Genomic DNA, 22,613 nt, shown 5'->3' on the forward strand with positions numbered 1-22,613 from the left:
ACCTTTTTATATGACAGACTAAGCTAAATGGTATCAGTCAATGGATGTGAATGGTAGTAAATCTCACGCAATGCAACTGCTTGGTAAGCTGAAGCGACACGAAGCTGTGGTATTTCATGAGCATGCAAACATTTATGAGCAAATGATGTCAGTGGTAGGCTTACCTAGGTTCTGAGAGAGAAGCACACTCAAATGAGAGATTTTGAAATACTTGAACTAGGGCTCTCTTCAAGTATACTATTCCGATACTGTTCAATATATCCGACGCCTGCGCCATTCGTATAGAGTCGTGTGCAGTCTTCATTGGTCGAGGGTGTTGAAATGGGAGCACCAGTTGCACGTACTTACGGAACATGTCGAGCAGTAGCGAACTCTCGACGGGCCGGGAGGCTTCGCTGGTAGCCACGCAGCTGATGCTAGCAAACAAGTGCTCCCTCTGCAGCGGGCCAATCTCGAGGAAGATTTCGAGGCTGCCACCAGACGACGCGACGGTAGCTGGTGGCCTGTTCAGTGTCTTGCTATTGAGCCGCCATTGTAATGCCACCTTGCGATCGGCTGTAGGAGCAAACGTCGAGCAGGTCGCACAGGTTTTCTTTTACAAATATGAGGTGCGGCTAACATGCAATACTTTTCTCTAAGGAACTGAATTTTTGACTTTGTTTTTCTGTGGATACGGTCGACTAAATCTTCGCTACATACTAGGTCTATACAATGAGTGGGGGATCTGGAAAACTGGCGATAAAAACAATTTTGGAATGGTCGCAATTCTAAAATAGCTGACTGCATTGCCTAGAATAAATGTAGTTAATGTAGCTCGAGAACAGTGGCATTATGTAGTCTGAGAACAGTGGCATAGCGCAGCTGCCCAATCATGCGACCGGCTAAGAACGCTGCCAGGTGAGAGTAGACTCCTTCTCTTAGCCGCTGTATGTGTGTGCGGGAGCTTAGGAAATATGATTCGGAAGGTATTATGCTCTAAGCGAAATCAGCGGTAATAGCATTAAGGGCAGTGTCCAAAGTGATTGTCAAAATTTCCCTATCAACTTATCGGTTTTAAAGATGTCTACAAGATGTTTCTTGTTTCGTTATTTTCTATGCTCTTTTGCTTTGAAGCAGCGAAGGTACTGTTAAAGCTCAACGCATGCAAAAGTACTCCAAGCAGCAGGGGTAATCGGCACAATATTGGAAATGTATTGCCAAAGGCTGATCCTACAGCGGACCAGTGTGAAACCATCCTTTTCCAATACTGGTCTTATTACCTGTATTGCTTGGAACATGAACTTATGCCCATTTTTTTGGCCTACTCGACTGAGTCCCACCAAGGTCAGGCATGTAAAATGTCGGTAAGTATACGCAAAATGCCAATTTCTGTATACACCTGCAATGCTAAGAAGTGTTCGGGGTGCCAAATGCTTTGTCTTTAAACATATTGAGTACTGCAGAGGCGTTACTGGTTACCTGTTATTAGCGGGCACATGCTGCGGACTTTCCTTTGAATAAGTCGTAAGATGACTCAAGATCTAACTACATCGAATATACCCGTTTTGCTTTGGTGAACTAGGTTTATCACTCTTGCACAAAGGGTCTAAAGTAAATTACAGATATTATATTCCGAATATATTTTCATAACGCACCGTGAGGTGAGGAGGTGTTTATAATATACAGAAGCACTTGTAAATGTCCCTCTCACCTGAACGTGCAGCACACTTCAGTTTCAAGGTGTCGCCTTCAGCGTAAGGCCCAGCCGTTTGGTTTAATACAACGCCTTCGTGGTCCATGATCACTGGAGGAGGCAACGGAACTGCAAATGAGAAAAACCAAACTTAAACGCCAAATATATTTTAAGGGCGCCAGCAATAGATGGGTAACTCGCGAAAAAAGCCGTGATATGCAGATGAAGCCTCCGGAGTTACTCGGGTGAGCTCAGGTAAGTTCACAGCAGCAGCATCGCGTCAGTTGCAGCCGAGTGGAGAGAGGGTGGGAAGATGAAGAACGAGAAGCGTGGTTGTGTGCACATGCAGATTCCAGAGTGAAGACGCGAAGGATGAATTCGCCGGAGGAATGTACACTGTAGCTAACGATAAATCACGGAAGAATCTTGCACCAAAACCGAGCGACGTGCACAGTGAGCTACACAGTAACGCAAAAGAAGAGAGAGCCAACGTGAGTCAACTGAATCAGCGGATATAGCCTGGGGGCAAGCCAAAGTACAGCGACGAAGACAGTATAACCTAACTAAACAGGGTGGAGAAGCAGATAAAGAGCGAGCAGCACGAAGAAGACCGATAAAAAAGAGGTGAATTATGAAATCGTCGGCGGAATGTGGAGTCGAGAGGAATGTAGAAGTGGCTTCAGAGATCGTCGAAATGAGGGAACGGTGTCTCGAATCGCTACGAGCAGCTTAGAACTTTTTCTCGAGAGGAAAAGCAAGGATTGACTCGAGGAACATTTGAGTGCAACACGAAGTTTCAAGCTTATGAAAAGATGAAGAGAGGTTAACAAAGCTCAGGAAGAGCAAGCGTGCTATCGCTCCTAAATCGCATTTTGAATAAGCACGATAATCCGGCTTCAATTTTCTTCTAACCAGAAGCCAATGTTCTCTGGCGTTATCTATACCATACCACAAACCTATGAGTATGAAGGATGCACCCCTGCGCCCACATCTCCTTGAAGGCGCTGAAGAATTAGCAGAAAAAGCAGGAGGGGAGTGAATGGGGGGATAGTGCTATGACTTGAACGGCGTCAAAAAAGTATCCTTGTCTAGTGAAAGTCTTTCATGCGCACAGTGTCGTAAAGTTTAGCGAAGTCTTTACCATTTATGCCTCCCTGCACTGCTTGCGGCTTGTCTTTCGTGGTGCCTATGCAATAAAGGAGCCACGACGCATATTTTCTTCCTTTACACGATAAAACAAATCGTGGCTTTTTAAATACAAAGTTCCAGCGCGAATCTGAAATCTCCCTGGTGTGAAATCTCTACAAGAAGCGGGCTACTGCTATTGAAGCTTTATGGCTTTTGTAATCATTAGAGTTCAGTCATGTGGTTGTTTGGTCTGTTACCGATCAATCATGGGCGTGTTATTATATGCGAATGAAAAGAACAGCGCACAATTTATCAATGCGAGGTTGCTGGGTTGAACCATTTAATAAGCCTCCATCATGCGGGCAGGTGTTTGTATTCCATTAGAGAAGCTGTCATGAGAAAATTCCTGCGCCGGACGGGAAATGACGTAGTGCGTCAGCGTCCGTCACCAAAGCAGTTTATTTCGCACGATCAATCAGGGTTGGCTGCGCTGATGGCGTACGATTATGTGATATGACCACAAGCTCTCAACCTGTGCTATAGTAGTGTTTGCACGCTGCACACGACCGCCAGCATACGTGCGGAATTTATTATACTCCGAGAAGCCTCGACCATTGCATTTTCAATGCAGCTTTATAGATTGTTTTGAGTTCTTCGTAATGGTTAACCCGGCGCGCGGTACTAAGCTAGCAAAAAATGTTACCTGTTAAAGCAAAAAATGTTAATGCCTCAATGCAAAAAACAGCCGCTAGGGTGTAAAAAACGTCCACAAAGCAGCTTGGAAGAAACAGGAAAGGAATGAAGGGACGTCTTTGTTGAGCAAAAACACTTGTACTCTGTTTCGTACATGAAGCGACGAGGGTGATATCATGACCCCGACAGCGGCAAGTTCTATACCGGTGACACCGACAGCTAGTGCGTATGAGGCGGAGCTCGTGGCCGTGCATTATACAGAACAATTCTGGAGAGGAATAGCTACAAAGTGTATACCCCTGCACATCTTGCTTGCAAATTTCATTTTAAGCGCTCAGAAAAACCTGGCGATGTATCTTTGCCATCCACTTAAATTCCGTCCGCTTTTGTTCACCTATTTCCTCTCCTGGGAAAACATCTGGGTCAACTTAACAGAGAACGCGTCTGGTTTAAGGCAAATACATGCTAAATTCAACGCAGTGGTAGACATACCACAATGACTAGCTAGAACAGCGTAACAGTAGCCCGAACCGTACTTACTCAGGAGCAATTACTTACTCAAGAGCAATTACTCAAGAGCAATTACTCAATAGCTATTAGTTAGCAGGCTTTCTTTTACACGGGATAGCTTTTCCTTCCAGGTGGACGTTGGTAACATTGTAATGGAGGCCTCTGGATGAATTTTATATAAACCAGATTCCTTAATTTGGCGGTCCACCACCACATCCGTGTGGCCGCTGCGATTGGAAGCAACACCGGGGACTAGTGCTCGCAACAAGAACAATATAGAAATAGCTTTTCTTGGCTGTGCAGATCTGGTATGTGTACATTTACGAACAATTAAGTTATCGCAGTCACTGATATATTCTCAGGAATCCTATCTGGCTTGTGTGCTCCGAATACATGACGCAATTTCTGTAATCTGAAATATTTATGAGCATGCACAACATCATCAGAGTGGAGTGGTGAGTGCCACGAGATATCGGTGTGACTGCTTTTTATTTCTCGCTCTCCCCAGCCTCTGCAAAGTTCAGTACCAAAAAAATGCAGTCAAACTATTTTTTTTTGCATTTCGAGTAACAGCCTGAGAGCAGAGAAAGAGAGACACGGCAGGCCATTTATCGCAACTCCATATCGGTACTGTTTGAAGGGTTTAAGTCTTCTCTTAGACTAGACAAGTTTTACTGAAATTTTCTTGGTCGTGCACTCAATAAATATCTTCCATAACTTGATTCTAAATGTTTTGCAATCAAACCATTACAGAGCGAGAATAATTTTCCAAGGAAAGGTTCAACAGCCAAATCTGCCATAGCCGCATATTTTTTTTTTTAGTGGACGTTGTGGCAGATCTTCCTTCTTAGATATTGGTGAAGTCGGTGTACTTTTTATGTATTAGTTTGAAAGCCTCTGAGAGTACGAGAATGCGTTCTAATATGCAATACGTGCACTTCTCCTGCAACTCCGCGACGCCACTCCAGTCATACGTTACTCACCAGTATTGCTTCGCAACTCACCTAGTCTAAGTACTCGCTGGAATATTTAATGTTGTACGAAACAAGGATCGCTTTCTTGGAAGCTGCCAAGTGAGCGAAACGTTTAGTTCGTGTTGTTCGCTCGAAGAAGCGCGCAGCTCGGTACGCGATTTTACACTGGGAAGATAGTGCGCCGCGGGCAAGAGACGCGAAAGATTTATAACCTTGCCTCCGTATCGCTCGTCGGCGCGGCTGCGCAGCACAGTGCGTAATTTCTGCTTTCATTCCTTCCTTCCCAAGTTTGTAAAAGATAACATTTTCAAAAGCGGCGCTGTTCTTCAGTGCGGCAAGAAATTCAGTGGATGTAGGCCGCCGGTAAATTGCTGTCAGCCGCCTGAGCGGCGCAACGCCTTTTGCGTTCGAGCTAAAAGCTTGCGCTCTCGATTGTACGGCGTCCCTTCCGTGCTCAGGCAGGAACTGCAGAGCCGGCAGACCGCTAGAAGACGAGCCATTCTTCGGTATTATCTTCGCTTGGTATCTAACCGAATGGTCACTTGACACAAAACCTTTATATTTTGCTTTTCTTTGTCAAATTGGTTATTTTTATTGCTATATTGGTCAATATCGTGGACTTGAGGCAAAATTCAGAAATGGTAATGTAGGCTATTGCGAGAGGGTGGGGGAAGCCAGCGTTTTTCTTATTTGTTATCACAGTTAGCTTGTGGCCCAATTTCTTAACGAAACTCATAAGTAGGAAACTTAGTTTTTTTTCTTCCCAAGAAATATATTGATGCTATAGAGCTTCACGGAATATCTTTGCTTATTAAATATCTTGTGTTATTTCATGCCGCATTACTTTCTCACACGCTGATAGCGCCGCCATTTGCTGCAGCTATTTTTTACACTCCTACACTTTAGGCTGATCCTTACAATACATAGATAAAAAAATACGCGATTCAAACCCATCTCTTCTCACGTTTGAGAACGCCAGCCCCAGCCTGAAACCAGTACGAAACGGGGGCAACAAAACAGAGTGATAAAATCCAGTAGTGCCTAACAGTGAGCGGCGCACATGCGATACAAATGAGCTGGGAAGGCTTCGGGCCCATAGTTTAAGTTGTGAGGCGTACAAATACCACTTGGCATCAAGCGGTGAACAAGGCGACAAATGTTGGGCCGGTGGCAGCATTCGGGACGAGAAACCAGTCGAATCCTCTTGATACACTGCCAACAGTACAATGCTCTGCGCCAACTGAAATTTCTGTTGCTTGCTGTTCAGTAGTTTATATGAGAACAGACATTTTTGCTTTGGTTATAGCACTGAACATGCAATAAAAAAAATATCACCCGCACAGTTTTCTCGCACCGGGGTCAAGCAGGTGACAGCAGTGGTTTCAGCTTTATGCAGAGGAAAGAAACGAAAAATGAACATAAACAATGGCCCCGTAGTGAAACAAAATTGCCGCTCATGAAAACCATCACTCTGGTTATGCCCCCTGCAGAAGCCCTTCCTTCCTGTATGTATGGAAGAAGCATGTCATGATTACTAAGGCAAAGAAGAAGATGAAGATGAAGACGGAAGAAGACTAAGACGAAGAAGATGAAGAATAAGCAGACGAAGAAGATGAAGAAGAAGATGAAGATGAAGAAGGTGAAGGTGAAGATGAAGATGAAAACTGCCGAAGTGTGGAAGCTGCGTAGAATAGAGCAACATGGTGCATGCAGTTATGTGCCGTGCCGCCGCGCCTGTCCAAACTTTAGGATATCACTCATTATTTCGACGGAGATGCACAGGCGGGGAATTGACAGCATTAGCATTTCCTAGCGGTTACCAGACCGTTACAGGTTTATAAGAAGTTCTTTCTTTACTTAAAGTTTTTTTCTATCTAGCGCCAACTGGCGCTAAATTATTATGCTCCAGAGCATTGCTTGAGTTCTTGAGACCGTAACAAAAAGAGGATGATTCAAACTACACGGCGCAACACGTGGTTACAAGTACAGGTGCGCACGAACTCAAGAAAAATCGAGAGAATTCTGAACTTTAGTCTGGTTGAAAGGTTGTAATTTTCGGAAGGAAATTAGAGGCTCTTGCCTTTCAACCAGCGAAAATATTCGTGGTTCCTATTTTTTCTTCGTTATCTTTGAGTCACGGCTTGGGACGACGGACGAAACAACAATGTTTACTATTCTGCGGAGCCTGTTTCTTAATAACTTGATCCTCTTACATATTTGCCGCGTGTTTCGGTATTTCATCATTTCACTCTGTGCGCCGGCATAACCAAGTTCACATGCTCAGCCGCCTGCCTTTGATGCGCATTAACGTCGGTTTAACGCTACCGTCATGCAGATTAAGGCTTCCACTCTCTGCTTACAGGGCCCTTGAAAGTGCATCTCTCTTTGAGTAGTGCGCTGGCAAACACACAGTTTAAAATTAATTCCCCTGCAACAAAGTCAAACGCAAAGCGTTTTAGTTTGTAGAAGTTTTGTACGGACCAATCTTGGTTTACTGCAAGCGTGATAATAATAAGCTTGATTTTATCAAACGTTTCAAGCGCCAGTCGTCGTTGATTTCAGGGAAGACGCTCAAAGCGTTCAGGATTAAGCTCCGCTATACTTCTTTTTGTGTGTAAACCCACGCAATAAACCTCAGTTAGAGGAGCTCAGAGTGAAAATACTGAGCCAACTTGCCTCGTTCATATTAACTTGTGCAGCCCACATTTGGAGATCACGGCAAATGGTTAATATGAAACTGTGGAAGGTGTGGCAAAAACAATGAAGGAATAGAAAACAGTTACATCGGCTAAGTGCAGCTTATCGCGAACAAAGAGAAAAGCTTTCCCTTCACCTGTTAGCCAAGGTTCGCCAGGCTGCGGCTCCGTCGTTAGTCCTAGCATGGTCAAAGGGACAGCGAAGCCAGATGCTTCCCTCCTGGAATACACCCCAACGTATTGGAAGCACTGGAAAGCCGCGCTTTGGCTTCGTTCGAGCCGCGCCCGAAGGTCTTCCTGCGGTACATTGATGACTGCTTTTGCATAATCAAAAAGAATGCCTTGGCTGCTTTCACGAACCATTTGAACAGCATGGAAGATTCCATCCAGTTTACCGTCGAGGAGGAGATTTCTGGCCGTCTTCCTTTTCTGGACGTCATGGTGGAGCGACGTGATGACCGCCTATCATTCAAGGTGTACAGAAAGGACACGCACACAGGCCAATACCTTCACTTTAATTCAGTCCATCCTACGTGCCATAAGCGCTCCGTCGTTTCTACCCTCGTCCGTCGTGCGGAAAGATCATGCTCGAAACCCGAAGAAAAAGCCTCTGACATACGCCAAGTGCGATGCGAGCTCAACAATTGTGGCTACCCACAGCACTTCGTGAACGCTGTAATGCAGCAGACAACGAGACCAGCTCAGCCCGTTCGCCCACCTTGCCGTGCCCGAGCTGCAATACCCTATGTGCCAGGCGTGAGCGAGTCATTGGCCCGCGTTTTTCGCACCTACGATGTGCATATAGCTCACGTGCCTGCGTGCAAGCTTCGTCACGAGTTGGTGTCCGTAAAGGACAAGCTAAAAAAGGAAAAGTTTCCCGGAGTAATTTATAAAATCCGCTGCTCAGACTGCGATCACTCCTACATAGGTGAATGCGGAAACTTTGAAAGACTGCTGAATGAGCACAAGAATGATGTCAAGAAAAAGAAGGCTTGTTCCAACGCACTGGCTGAACACGTTGAAAACACGAAGCATGATATCGCTTGGGAAGAAGCGGCAATTATCGGCCGTGAGAAAAACTGGATGTCACGCCAATATCTGGAGTCTTTGTTTATCCAGACAACAGATCAGACGCTCAACCGTAACATCGGCAATCTACCGCCCTCGTACGCTAGATGCCTGCGACGATTAGCACAACGTACTTAAGCTTTGTGTGCGAAATTTTTCCATCAGTGAACAAGACTTCCGTGTGGAAGTCGAAACGTCCTTCCATCTTGACAACACCTTTTGGGTCGGCGCTTCGTTATTTTCGCCTATTGTTTATTCATCTGGCAATTATGTTCGGCTTGGACCGGGTTACGGCTCACTGCCGTGGCAAAAGAGCTGCATGCCCCACGAGACTACGCCCTGAGCCGCAAAACAACGAAGCGGCCACGGACGCCTGAAAAATGCGAGGCCTTGTCATGTGATGATACAGCAGCACCACCGCCAGCACCGACGCTTAACCGGTTAATGATCCATTAACATCCCAAACCCCCGTCATCTCCTCCCTAAGCCGCAAAGTAGAAGCAGCCACAAACCGTGAGCAATGCTAGTACTGCGTTGTAGCTGTACTGTGACGGATGGCGTGATGGCCATCGGTGGTGAGTTACTTCTAAAAGCTTTTCGTCTTAAAAGTAGCGGAGAGCACAGGCGAAGCTAGAGTTACTATTGTGCTCACAGAAATCGAATGGGAAGAACGACCATAGGTGGAACGTCATATGTGCAGAAGAGATCGGAAGCGCTTTTTAAGTTAAAAAAAGAAGCTTCCAAAGGAGCAAAAACCGCACAAGGCAGTGAATCGCGGATTGACGGGTCCGAATGAAAAAATATATCAACAGGATTGATGCGTCTGGAGCAGATACGAGTTAGTGTGATAACTGCAGTCAGGAAGATCATTGTCTCATTGTGGGCTTGAGCTGGCTGGATATGATGACTGAGCTCACAAATTTGAGATCAAGCCAGGATCGCTTACTTTACGTAAAAATAACCAGAATAGCTTTTGACATATACGATTCGCAGAAATATTTCAAATATGCCGTATTCACCGGTTCGTCGTCTTTCATTTCAGCCAGATGTGGCCAAAATTTCAGTTAGCAATTGTAATTCTTGCATACACCTTTTCTGAAGACGGTAGTGCTTGTATATTAACTGTTCTTAAACCCCAGCTGCCAGCGGAAACCGTGGAAATTTAAAACCTACAAGCCCAGTTTTCCTGTTTTGAAAAATCGATGTTGCTGTAATCAACGGCCGTTCATGTCAAAATTATAATCAGAACGTATATAGAACAATCATGAACAGGTAAAGAGTGTTTAAGTTTCAAAAAAGAATGGAAAGAGGACAAAAATAAAGTGTAAAACAGCTTTGCGAGCACTGTATTGTTCAGTACAAGAAAAGAATACCGCCTAAATGTACATCTAAAGAATAAACAAGTAAAAAGATAATTCGACCATACAGCAGGGTATATCAAGGTAGAGGGGACAGAATTTTCTTGCAGTGAAACAGGCTAAGTGCTGCCGCTGGTGCCTCAAGCAGTTACCAGAAACCTCTAAACTCGGCTCGAGTCACGATGGCCGCGAATTTTCGCGAACAGCATTTTTCGTTACGCTTTGAAATTTAGGTAGACGTCGGCTGTCCCCAAAGCCAGCCACCATGCCTGTACCGGGGCCTTGTCAAAATCTCAATTAGACAGGCTTTTAAGCTTCAGCGCTGGAAGAAGTAGGTATGCGTCGCGCATACGTTCACTTGAAGAATAAAGCCGCTAATGCGACCCGGCGTCAAATATATATAATTGTTGCGGAGATTTTACCCGAGCTGTGACGCTAGGCGGATATTGAGACGGATATTCAGATCAACTGTTACGTTTTTTATCGATGTATTCGTTAATTTTTTTAACTTGAGCAAACACAGGACATGGCAGGCAGAAGTCTTTTTTTGTTTTGGGGGAAAAGAAATGGCGCAGTACCTACCTCACATATCGGTGGACACCTGAACTACGCCGTAAGGTATGGGATAAAGGAGGCAATGAAAGAGGACGGGAAGAAAGAGGTGCCGTAGCGCAGGACCCCGGAAGAATTTCGACCACCTGAGGATCCTTAATGTGCAGTGACATCGCACCGCACATGGGCGCCTTTGCGTTTCGCCTCCATGTTCTAAATTACTTTTCAGGATAGGGAGCGGAAACTAGGTGAAAGAGGCTGCACGCCTTTTTTTTTACCTGCAAAAAAAGTAAAGGTACGTGACAGGCAATACAGCGTAACATCAAAGAATAAATATTAGCAGATTTAGTGACAAAAGCGTGTTTTCTGATTCGTTAATGTATAAGACAACTTCATTGTACACGGCCATATATGACATGTAATTCGCGGCAAGGTAAACTCACAATCCGAGGCCAGCTGTACATCATCAATAGAAAAACAAGGTTCAGTGGATTATATGAGACAGAGCTCGCGACAGAAACGGTACGGGCTCATCGTGCTCCCTTAATCCCAGAAAAGTCTCTGCCCGTGAGACCTTCATATGACGCCAGCTAGGCGCGCTGTCTTTTTTGGAACGCTAAGCTCACCGCACCTGCGACGGAAAAGCGTTCCTGAAATAATTCCGGGTGGAGGTTCGTTTTCGCAAATGTGTCGACCCTGTGGACTGCCCCTAAGCTGCCTTGGCGACTGGAAGTTCCGCGCAGCGAACTTGGCACTTAACTTTAGATGTTAGTTATACAATCTCTCTGCGTGTCGAAGCCGGACCTAAAGCCACTAAGAAAATTTTACCACTTCCCAAAGAGCATAGATTTGAAGAGAATATAACGCCGAGAAAATTTATATTGGCCGATATATCATCAAGCTAAACAGCAATGCGACTCTGTCACAATACGAACAGGTTAAAAAGAAAGTGAAATACTTGCGTATTTAAAAATTCTTGAATCTATAGAAATGCTCTAATCAAAACGCTGTGCTGATTAAAAAAATTTGTCATATTTATGGACATAAAATTGACATAATAGGTTTTTGTTCTTGCCGTCCATTTCTTTCTGATGTAAAAATAGACTTCTGTGCTAAAGTGAAGCAGCGGGTGACAGAATGATTGTAAGTCAGAGAATTACTAATTTTAGCGCAGTTCAAAATTTAAGCCAAGCCCAGGTACTCGCTAAGCGAGAAAGCACTTTATTCGCGAGCAACTAAGAGAAGTTTTGCTCATTAAGGCTTCGAATTGAGTCCCGCGTGGGCTAGTGCAGCATAGTTATAATAAAAATCGAGCATAGCATAGCAACTCATACAAGTCGCCCCCAGAAGAAAGTCCAAGAAAAAAAAAGACACCATGAATTAAGAAAAGCGATGATGTACTTAGCCGCAAAGAACTGATCTCGCTGATAGGTTCCCAACACGCTACGTCCACCTTCATTGCTCCAATGAGAGGCGACGACAATATTCTTTTTAGGAACATGGTTCTTTTTTTTCTTTTAGCTATGCGAGCTTTCAGGAACTAACATCGAAAAGAAGGTTTCAGAAAAGAATGGAGACTCTTTTGATAAGAAGATATCGTCTATTTGTGAAACCTCCTTTTGAAGAAGAGCTTTTGTATTCTTCTGAGCTGGTGCGCCAGTGTAGACACATTTTCTTAAGAAAAAGTACGCGCTTTTTGTAGAAGTAAAGAGAGTTTTATGTTTCTTCCGCACCAAACAAGAAATTCAAAGTGAAGTCTAGTGGAGGTTTCAAGGCTATCTGCTAATCGATTATATTGTCCTTATGTAATGAAAACAACTTTTTTTCACAAAACTTCTAGACGGGAAAGAGGAATTAAGGGTGCCGTTGTATCTGTTATTGTTGGGACTGCAAAGTCACAGAACTGCCAGAAGGCAACTCTGTCACTTGATTTCTAGATGATGCACGGGTGGGTAGATTAGCCCGATCCAGACGGTTGTGATTTGTTCGAGCTGCTTAAAATGGCAGGGACCTCTTTTGAGCAACGGAATCGTAGCCCAGAAGCTGCGAGTTTACCATTGTCACATGGCGCTACCAGCCCTATGGCAACCACGTAACTTACTGCCACACACGACATGCGTGTTTAGATTTCTGATGAAAACTCGGCATGTTACGTATCTAGGGATTAAAAACATCCGAAAGCTGAATAACAATATATCAGATATGAGAGACGCCGTAGTGGAGGTATTTGCATTAATTTAGACCGCCTGGGTACTTCATTCATCACTGACAGCGCACAGCAAACGGGGATTTTTGCACTTCATCTCCTGCTTCATCATGAACTAATAACACGCGCAACCTGTACATATTTCTTATTGAGTAAATAATTTTTGTGTACATTACCTCTTCCCCTTATCATCTCTTCCTGTCCCCTCACCTCTTTCATTTCATTTCTCCATCCTGCCTGCTATCCTTTATTTCCGCTGCCCCAGCTCAGGTGCTTCAGCATCGATCGCAAATGTCGGGGATATCAAAGATCGTTTCCTTCCTTTTTATTATTATTTTAATAAACCACTACAAGTTCTACTTCATCTCCATCAAAATGAAGAGTCACCAGGCTCAGGATTAAATCCTGCGGACATAGGCTCTGCAGGAGAACACCATATCTTCTAAGCCGCAGAGCCTATTAGCTTATAAAGACAAAGCCTAAGCTATATAGCGCCAGTACCATGATATTCAAGGCAGATATCTGTACCCAGGTTTTATTTTAATTTGTGGTCACCTGCATATTTTTTTGTACACGACCTCTAGAATATCGCAACCCTTCTTCGGGCTAAACAGGAATACGGATGTCATCATATTAAGTTTTGTATTGACCGGTTAGGCCGGCGCTATTAAGGGGGGAGCCTGGTCTTGAAAACAAAATTTTATTAATGCAGTAATAATTATGAAATCTTCAGAGAACATGTATTTTTGCGCGCTGATTCTAAATGTGTAATTTAATTTCATGTAAAAAATTTCTTGGGCACTTATATAATTTTTATGCAATTATATTGCAAAGAGCTTGGAAGCAAATCTGCTGTAGGAAAATCGCTGAAATGTATGCCATTGGGTTGTCTTGATACTAAGGAATGCAATAAGAGTAAAATTATTATCCTGGCTATCATAGAACTTGAGTTACAGGGTATTGAAGCTGCCACTTCAGAAACGAGAATACATACTTTTCGTCGCATTTCTGAAGCGACAACTTCAATACCCTATAACTCAAGTTCTGTGATGGCCGGGATGATAATTTTACCCTTATTGCATTCCTTGGTATCAAGAGAACCCAACGGCATACATATCAGCAAGTTTCCCGCAGCAAAGTTTTTTCAAAGCTCTTCACAAGATACATGCATAAATATTACATAAGTGCTCAAGGAATTGTTTTACATGAAATTAAATGAGATATTTAGAATTCGCACAGAAAAATACATGTCCCCTGAAGGTTTCTAAACAGCGACTCCATTAATAAAAATTTTCTTTTCAAGACCAGGCTCCCCCGTTAAAACAAGCAGAAGTCAACTAGAACGTAAAGTATGTCCTTAAAATCATAAAACCACTTTTAGTAGATCTACTTATAGCTGGCTGCGTTGGTTCCTATGATTGAGCAAAGGCCACTCACCTGTGACGAAAAGCTCCACGCGACCTTTGGTGAGGGTTACTCCAGAAGTTGCATTGTTGTCGTCATCGCGGTAGGTGACGTTGCAGACGTAACTTCCGGTGTCACTGCGCTCCAGCTGGTTCAGGAGCAGCGCTGGTGGGTCGCTGAGCAGCGAAAAGAACGCCCTTTTCGACCATGACGGCTGCTTCCAGTGGGTGCCGTCCACTAGTCCTGCACTTCCGGCCAGCACTGGGGTAGAGGGCATAGCTGGGGCCACGAGTGAGTAGACTTGCTTCGCTTGCCGGTGGATATTTGAGTTGAGAGACGAGTAATCGCTGCGGTTGTTCTCATCCGTGGCTGCAAACTTATACCAAATAGCTGAGACAGCTCGTCGTGAGGCAGCGTCCACGCGGCAGGGCAGAGACGTCTGCTCGCCCTCCAGGACGTCGAGTCGCAGCCGCGCAGAGGGAGACATGCCTGCGAAATGAAACACCAGACAATTAAATCTCACTACACATCATGTGTAGGGAAAGAGGGATAATAACGCCTATTTCACGGCAATTAAACGAAGGTAAAAATATTTCCGCCTCCTCAGCAGAGGTGTCATGACGCTGGCTGCAGAGCTGCAATGTCGCAACCGGACGCTGTTGTGATATTCCGGGTCATGTCCAGCTTTCACGGGCAAAAATTTTCAAAATTGAAAAATTGTAACACACTGTTAAAGAAATATTGAAGATAACGGCCCATTACTCTGATACGCATAAAAATCGTTCTTTCACAGTGTCTCCATTGATCGCGTCGAATAGTTAAGACTGCCATAAAAAACCAATGGGGAACGCTTTTGACGATAGCAAAAACGTTAATGAAAAGAAGACTGTTGTTTGGTGACCTGTGGATATATCAATTGTTAAAGTAAAATCTTACATTATATGAAAAAAGTACGTTCATAAATAGTTTCCTGCTCAAAAATGCTTTTCTCCAGAATTGCTGGGTACGTTCTTAAGGAAGGCTAACATAGTCCTTAAATTCGTGGGATCGTATGTTTGGCTTAGCAATGTAGGAGAAACTCGCGTCATAATGCACCAAACACATAATGATATGAACTAGTTATAGTTATTTATATTAGCATCTAAAACATGATAATTAAAATAAACCGGTTAATATGTCACAGGAAAAAACATTCCTGCCCACCCGCTGGACAGTAACGATTACCTGTAGACCTGTGGGCACAGTTGATCCTTACTGTTAAGTTCATGGGTAGAATGACGGGAGCTTGGTTCAGATGTTAGTCTTGAACTCTGCAGATTTTTATACAGGCTGTGTGACCCAAGTGTCACAATGCGATTGCTCTAGTGGGGTACGCAGTGAGACGTCACCTTCACTGTGTCGGTCTGCCCCATAGCATAACGTTTCGACGGCTTTTTTCTTTGACGAAGTTGTTAAAGTCTTTAGACTTAAACTGGAGCTTGTACTGAGAATAATTGGTGAAGAAGGTAGAGCTTCTTTTATATTGAACGGCTCAAGAACGGTCTGGCCTGAGATTGCCTTGACGAATTTGTTTTGTCTACACAAGGATAGCTTAGGGGCCCTTTTCCCCACGCATTTGTATCCCGAGAAGGCGGGAACCAGGACAGTGGGAATCTTGTTTTCGCTGTGAACTCGGCAGATGCCCAGAGACAACGCAGATCGAGCCCACCTCCTGCGATATATGAGGCGGATGCTGAAACACCTAGTTCACCGTAGCGGCAACTCGGCGGCATTCTAGTGGCGCAGCGTTTAGCCATTCTGTATCAAGAAATCGCAATAATAGATTCTCGGATTGTTTAAAAGGAAGAGGATGCGCTACACCGTGCCAATTGCGCGTATTTATCCGCACAGCATTCATTGCAAATTGCACCGTCGTACACTTAGGCTGCCCCGTTCAAGCGAAAATAGGCAGCCCTGCGTTTCTGGTCCTGGGCGAAACCCCATTCAGTGAGACACTCCGAGGCAAGCAGTTCTCATTTATTAAACATGGTGCAGAGCTTATGTAATTGCCTGCGGAGGAAGTAATTACAACTTTCAGGACTTAAACGAAGCATAGCGTTCACAAAGCGTTGTTGTTGAGTGCTGCATTTTTCATTAAAACATCGTATTTCGGACGCTCATAAAATAGATAAATTTCTCGAGTTCCCAAGACCGATGTAGTTTATTCTGCGATACCATATCAGGCTGGCATCGGAAGACCAAGTTGAATTGTCTGCGTCGGTTTTAGTTTAAATGCCGCTTAACAATAGAATGTGATGTTTTCTTTCGCTTTAATTTCTTTCTTTACAGTATCTTTTCAGTACTCTTTGGCACGGAACTACAGTATTATAGTGGCATGCCTATAGCCACGTTTACATGAATGTGGCAGTAGAGCATCGCATTCCCTAGCGCGCTACTGTATACACGTGCCGCATCTAGTCTGGCCGGACACTGACCCTCCGACCAGTGCACACGGCAGAGCGGTCCAGTCATCCAGTCAGTCGCTTTGTTGTCCGAATGAGATAAGGGGCGGGGGGTTGTATAGCCACGACAGGGAGGAGGACGGACACCTACAAACTTGTTTCCATTAACCGCTGAAGTCGATTTGCCATTCTCGATGTACCCCCGTCTGGCGCATTGATGCGACGCGCTTTGCTAGTGCATTATCATTGTTTACATGAATGCGATTCTCTGCTGTCGCATTCATGTAAATGCGGCTTATCTCTAATGATGGAAGTATTGTATTCACTCCAATATCTTTTTTGCTACATTATTTTTCGCAGTATCAACAAGGTGAAAACATCCCTGCTCAGAAGTGCATACACGTGCCAGACCCTGCCTGCGCACACAGTAAAGATATTCAGGCTTGGGATGTTGTGTACGTGTTGTAAACTGCCGCAAAACACCGGCGTTATCGCTTTACCGGATCGTAAGGGAGAACCTATTACCCCAAAGCACTTTTAAAAGAGAGCAAATTCAAGCGCTGAGTTCCTAGCACCTTTGAGAGACATCTTTTATACTCCTGTTCATTGATCGCTACTGCTATTTAGAAGTACGGAAAGCTGAGCAAGTTGGTTACTGTTATCCATGGTAAAACAGCGCGGAAAAAACACAAGGACGGAACAAACACGACGACACGAGCGCTGACTTTCAGCTTGTGATTTATTACGCACGTGTGTACATATACTATTCCCGCCAAACACTACACAGAACAAAAAGTATTCAAGAAACACTGCGTCATCACTGAACACATTAAAGCTACCTTGCTGCAAATGCATGCTCCAAACAGGTGATTTCGTCGTTAGCCAATGATAATGAGGGCTTGCTAATGCATGCTGCACCCACATTGTCAATATGATATGCCTCTACTAGTTCCCTTACTATCTGATCTTTATGTTTGAAGACGACGGATGTCTGATGAAACAATGGGGCGCACGTCTGCTTAGGTTGCCTGCAGTGCAGCGCCAAATTCGAACTGGCTGCCCTGTCCAAAGAATTGTAATGCTCCGTCAGCCGTTCATTAAGACATCGCCCAGTCTGGCCAACATACCACCCACCGCAAAGAAAGGTTGAATGTTTGTTGTGGCAATGAACGTGAACGAAGTGATCGCCGACTCTTTGCTGACTGGTGCAAGACAGCTGACCAGCACACTAATTTCTTGTGGAACCGGGTCCGCCGCTCATTGCCTGCGAGCAAGGAACGCATGTCTGCCGGTGCTCGCGGCAGGGTAGTGGTTTTGGATGACGCTGTTGTGGAAGAACGCCATCGCAAGACACTGGAGCTGGGACCAAAATACTGTTTTGAGCCACGGCTATTACCAGCTGAAGAGTTGGGCCTGTCAAGGACAATCGCTAGGCAGGTACCTGAACTGCAGCGCCAGCAGTGCATCTCCGAGTGCTTCTCAGCTGTTCAAGGTTCCCTTGGCAAGCGTAAGGCTCAAAAAGGGTTTGGCGCATTAGTGAACCACCTGGCCGCGAACGACCTGAGACTGCTGATAGCAGACAAGGAGGGGTGCTTTGTTGTTATGAAGGAGAGTGTGTTCTCGGACAAAGCGCTTGCTGCCATTTCCAATAATTTTCGACAAGTGCAAGAGAATGCCGCAAAAGTTAAGAGACGTGCCGTCGCCCTTCTTAAAAAGGCCAATCTCAACCGTTTGCGCGAGTCCGTAAAGAAATGGGAACGCAGCACGCTTGAAATAATTTTTACGGCTAAAACCCACAAAATAGGCTATCCGTTTCGGTTCATAATTTCGGAGAAGAGAACTTGGCAGCTTGTTGTTTCCAGCTACTTACAGAAGGCGCTTGCTTCCCTTGCTTTTGAAGACCCTTTCCGAACGCGAAACTCCAACGTCGTCTTGGAGTACCTTCAGAACAATAATCCTGGTGAGGGTCATGTGTTTAGCGTGGACGTCGAGGATTTATACTATTCAATTCCTCATTAGTGTTTGCTGCGGTTTGTAAGGGAATGTATAAGTGAGGACAATGACGAAGTGCGCTTCCGAAATGTTTGCGGTGTATCTGTTGATGCTTTCCTTGAAGTGCTGCGTATGTACTTCCGGTCCACCATTGTTGCATGGGATGACAGTGTGTTTATACAGCGTTCCGGGATATGCATTGGGTCTCGCGTGGCTCTGCTGCTAAGTGACTTGTTCCTTAGCAGAATTGACAAAGCAATTGCAGGAGAGTTACCGGGCGGTGTACTGAAAGTACACAGATACGTGGACGATTACCTCGTTTTTGTTTGAAACGAAGGGTGCACGCAAGATGTCGTGAACACATTTGTCAGAAATGGTCAAGGGCTTGCTTTCTCTACGGAGACCGTTAACCAAGGTAGGATACAATTCTTGGATGTGGAACTGAGACTTGAGACCGGACATGTTTGCTGGCTGTATTCGCCTCGTTCCGTCAAGCCCTTACTCAGCTTTCAGTCTGGGCACTCTAAGCTGGTAAAGGATGGCATCGCCCTGTCTTGTGTTCGCGCCGCCCTCAATAAGTCGTGTTTCCATATCATTGAGAAAGGTGTGCAAGGCCAGATTTCTAGGCTTAAGGACGCTGGTTTTCCTGAGGCAACTATCGGAAGGTTATGCGAAAGGCTGATGGCCAAAATCAAATCGGAGCATAAGCGTGCTCCTCAAGAAGATGAGGTCACGAATCGCCGGAAGATTGCAGTCATCCCTTATGTCCGTGCATTATCACACCGTCTGAAGAAAGTGGGGCGAAAATTTCTAGTTGATGTTGTATTTTCGTCTCGAAGAAGATTAAGCAACATTTGCCGAGATGAGCAGCGGAAGCGAGAGTCCCTAATAGGAAGGACGATTGGTGGTGGTTGTACCACAGCACACGCAGAGAGGAGGGTTGAGTGCGTCGAAGGTGTAGTATACAAGATCCCTCTTTCATGCGGTGGGTGGTATGTTGGCCAGACTGGGCGATGTCTTAATGAACGGCTGAGGGAGCACTACAATTCTTTAGACAGGGCAGCCAGTTTGAATTTGGCGCTGCACTGCAGGCAACCTAAGCACACGTGCGGCCCATTGCTTCATCAGACAACCGTCATCTTCAAACATAAAGATCAGATAGTAAGGGAACTAGTAGAGGCATATCATATTGACAAGGGGGTGCAGCATGCATTAGCAAGCCCTCATTATCATTGGCTAACCACGAAATCACCTGTTTGGATCATGCATTTGCAGCAAGGTAGCTTTAATGTGCTCAGTGATGACGCAGTGTTTCTTGAATACTTTTTGTTCTGTGTAGTGTTTGGCGGGAATAGTATATGTACACACGTGCGTAATAAATCACCAGATGAAAGTCAGCGCTCGTGTCGTCGTGTTTGTTCCGTCCTTGTGTTTTTTTCGCGCTGTTTTACCATGGCTACTGCTATACTTTTGCAGCACTTCGCCGCCTCGCTACTTAACCTGGATTCACAATCCAAGAGATTTTAGTGACGGTAAGCAGTTTGACGTGCAGTAACATTTTGTTTGATTTAGTTTGGGCTATGGCGCTCAACGCCCCAAAGCAACTCAGACTGTGAGAGACGGCGTAGTGAAGGAGTCCGGAAATTTCTACCACCTGGAGTTCTTTAACGTGCATGACATCGCACAGCACACGGGCCTCTAGAATTTCGCCTCCATCGAAATTGTACTGCTGTGGCCAGGATCGAACCTGCGTCTTTCGGCCTAGCAGCCGAGCGCCATGACCACCCAGCCACCGCGGTGGCTGCCGTAACATTTGCTACTCGTACTATGCGGTGGCGTTGTTGCCAACGCAGGGATGAAGCCAGCGCAGAACTTGAGGGAGTTTGCGATGGGAAATCAATTTCTAAATAACAGTCACCTGAGTATTTGAAGGGGAACTGGGATTATAAAGATTCAATCAGCATAATATGTCTCTGTGTTGTAGATGTCCTAAACAGAATAATCAAGAAGAGAATAATAATAATAATAATAATAATAATAATAATAATAATAATAATAATAATAATAATAATAATAATAATAATAATAATAATTGTTTTTTTTGGGGGGGGGGGAAGGAAATGGCGCAGTATCTGTCTCATATATCGTTGGACACCTGAACTGCGCCGTATGGGAAGGGATAAGGGAGGGAGTGAAAGAAGAAAGGAAGAAATAGGTGCCGTAATGGAGGGCTCCGGATTAATTTCGACCACCTGGGGTCTTTAACGTGCACTGACATCGCACAGCACACGGGCGCCTTAGCGTTTTTCCTTCATAAAAATGCAGCCGCTATCTGCGGTAGCAGGAGACACTACTTCACCTACTTCAAGTGATCTTTTCTACTGTGATTAAAAATGTTTTTTGAAGAACACCGCTGAACCAGAAATACCAGTGAGAGTTTGAAAATAATACGCAGCTTTACCAATTTAGCTAACATCAAAGCGCCAGTGCATTATGTCTGTTTCACCCACTGAAGGAACTCAGAGCTTAGCGCGAAGCCATCATCACTCTAAGGGGTCGTTCAATTAGAGAATTCATTTATTGGAAGTGGGGCTACTTTCTTGATTGAAAAAATCGACTACGTTAAGCAGGTCAGACGAGAATCCGCTACTGAAACAGCCGCTATATTATTTCTATAGCTTAGAAAGAACTTTTCTCAAATGACTACAGCAGTGATATATATTTTTTTTTTCAGGAGAATATATACAACGCTAGTAGAGAGGGACTTTACCGGAGACGCATTTCTGATCAGAAAAAATTATTAAGCTGCCCTTGTTTGCGACATCCTTCTCTCCACAGCAGCAAATTATGCTGACGTAAACTTGTCCAAGAGATCTTCAGAAGTAAACATTTGTTTTTCTGAACAGGTTTTTTTCTCGCACACACCTGTCCATTACTCATGCGTCTATCTCGTAAAATTTTACAAATGAAGTCATGGGTATCAAGCACAATCACCTAATTCTAACCGTAAACACTAAAGGAACTATGTTTTGTGAAATTAATGCTGTTTGCTTGTGTGCACTTTTGTCTTCCATCTCTCGCATAATCTTTTGTACCTCTTATTCCTGACAACGAACAAGACCAAAACGTGACAGCTGTTACTATCACCGCTTTCCAGAAATATTTGTAAATGCTGGCCTTTAAAAAAGAATTAAACTGGTGCTCATTAAACATCCAACGAACAAATAACAATTTCACTCCAGTACAGTACCTTCATGTTGGTCCACCTTGTCGTCAGTACTCCCGCTTGTCCTGCCCAGCAGAAACACCATCACAACCACCAAATATCGCATTAAAGGTAGCTCCAGCAGACGAGCTTTCGACTTCATCACTTTGTAATCCTGATGGAATTCGGCGCTCTGGCAAACTGAAAAGTCACGCACAGAAGTGTCCCCACAGCCAAATCATTAGCATCCACTTGCATAAAAACAAACTCGCAAGCGTTTTCACGTGCTCCAAAAGAAAATCAAAGAGCAGAAGCTCGCGCCGAGTTCATTCGCGCGCGCACCGCCGTGAAGTACCCGTGCAGCACGTGCGTCCGAAACGCGAATGAGGAACCGAGAACGCTGTAGGGATCCACTGCGGAAAGCGAAGGGAAATGGGGAGCGACCGAACGGGTGACGGGGAGAAGCGTATACGCCACGTCAGCGCCCTCTCTCGCGAATGCGCAGAACACCGCCCAGAGACGGCTAACCTTTCGCGCCCCGCCGCACCGCGATACCAATGCACAAAACTGTGGCCAGTCGATAGTCAGTCGTCTCGGAGGCGCGGATGCTGGAGAGGTTAAGTCGGGCAGAAACCACTGGGAGTTAGAGAAAACGGATGATGCATAAGAACGTTGCTTAACTCCCATTCCATATTTGTGAGATTAGTGGCGTCA

General features: G+C 44.8%; 1 protein-coding gene across 1 annotated transcript; it reads right to left on the minus strand.

Moving 5' to 3' along the window:
• Positions 1 to 63: 63 nt before the first annotated feature.
• On the minus strand, positions 64 to 22,298 carry LOC144108068 (uncharacterized). The gene is made up of 5 exons (XM_077641348.1): positions 21,945 to 22,298; positions 14,295 to 14,750; positions 1,691 to 1,801; positions 349 to 555; positions 64 to 104 (listed from the first exon to the last, which is right to left on the minus strand). Exons 1-5 carry the CDS (start codon positions 22,060 to 22,062, stop codon positions 64 to 66), a joined length of 933 nt encoding a protein of 310 aa, XP_077497474.1. The 5' UTR covers positions 22,063 to 22,298.
• Positions 22,299 to 22,613: the final 315 nt, after the last annotated feature.

This window comes from Amblyomma americanum, chromosome 10 (genome assembly GCF_052857255.1).
Source record: "Amblyomma americanum isolate KBUSLIRL-KWMA chromosome 10, ASM5285725v1, whole genome shotgun sequence".
In the NCBI taxonomy this organism is placed as follows: domain Eukaryota; kingdom Metazoa; phylum Arthropoda; class Arachnida; order Ixodida; family Ixodidae; genus Amblyomma; species Amblyomma americanum.

What these genes read in the sequence shown, in the direction of transcription:
- LOC144108068 (XM_077641348.1), bottom strand. Translation starts at nt 22,062, where the DNA reads ATGAAGTCGAAAGCTCGTCTGCTGGAGCTACCTTTAATGCGATATTTG. An exon ending in GAAGTGTGCTGCACGTTCAG is followed by an intron (nt 556 to 1,690) that starts GTGAGAGGGACA and finishes TTGCTCCTACAG; the next exon opens with CCGATCGCAAGGTGGCATTA. An exon ending in GCTACTGCTCGACATGTTCC is followed by an intron (nt 105 to 348) that starts GTAAGTACGTGC and finishes GAAATACCACAG; the next exon opens with CTTCGTGTCGCTTCAGCTTA.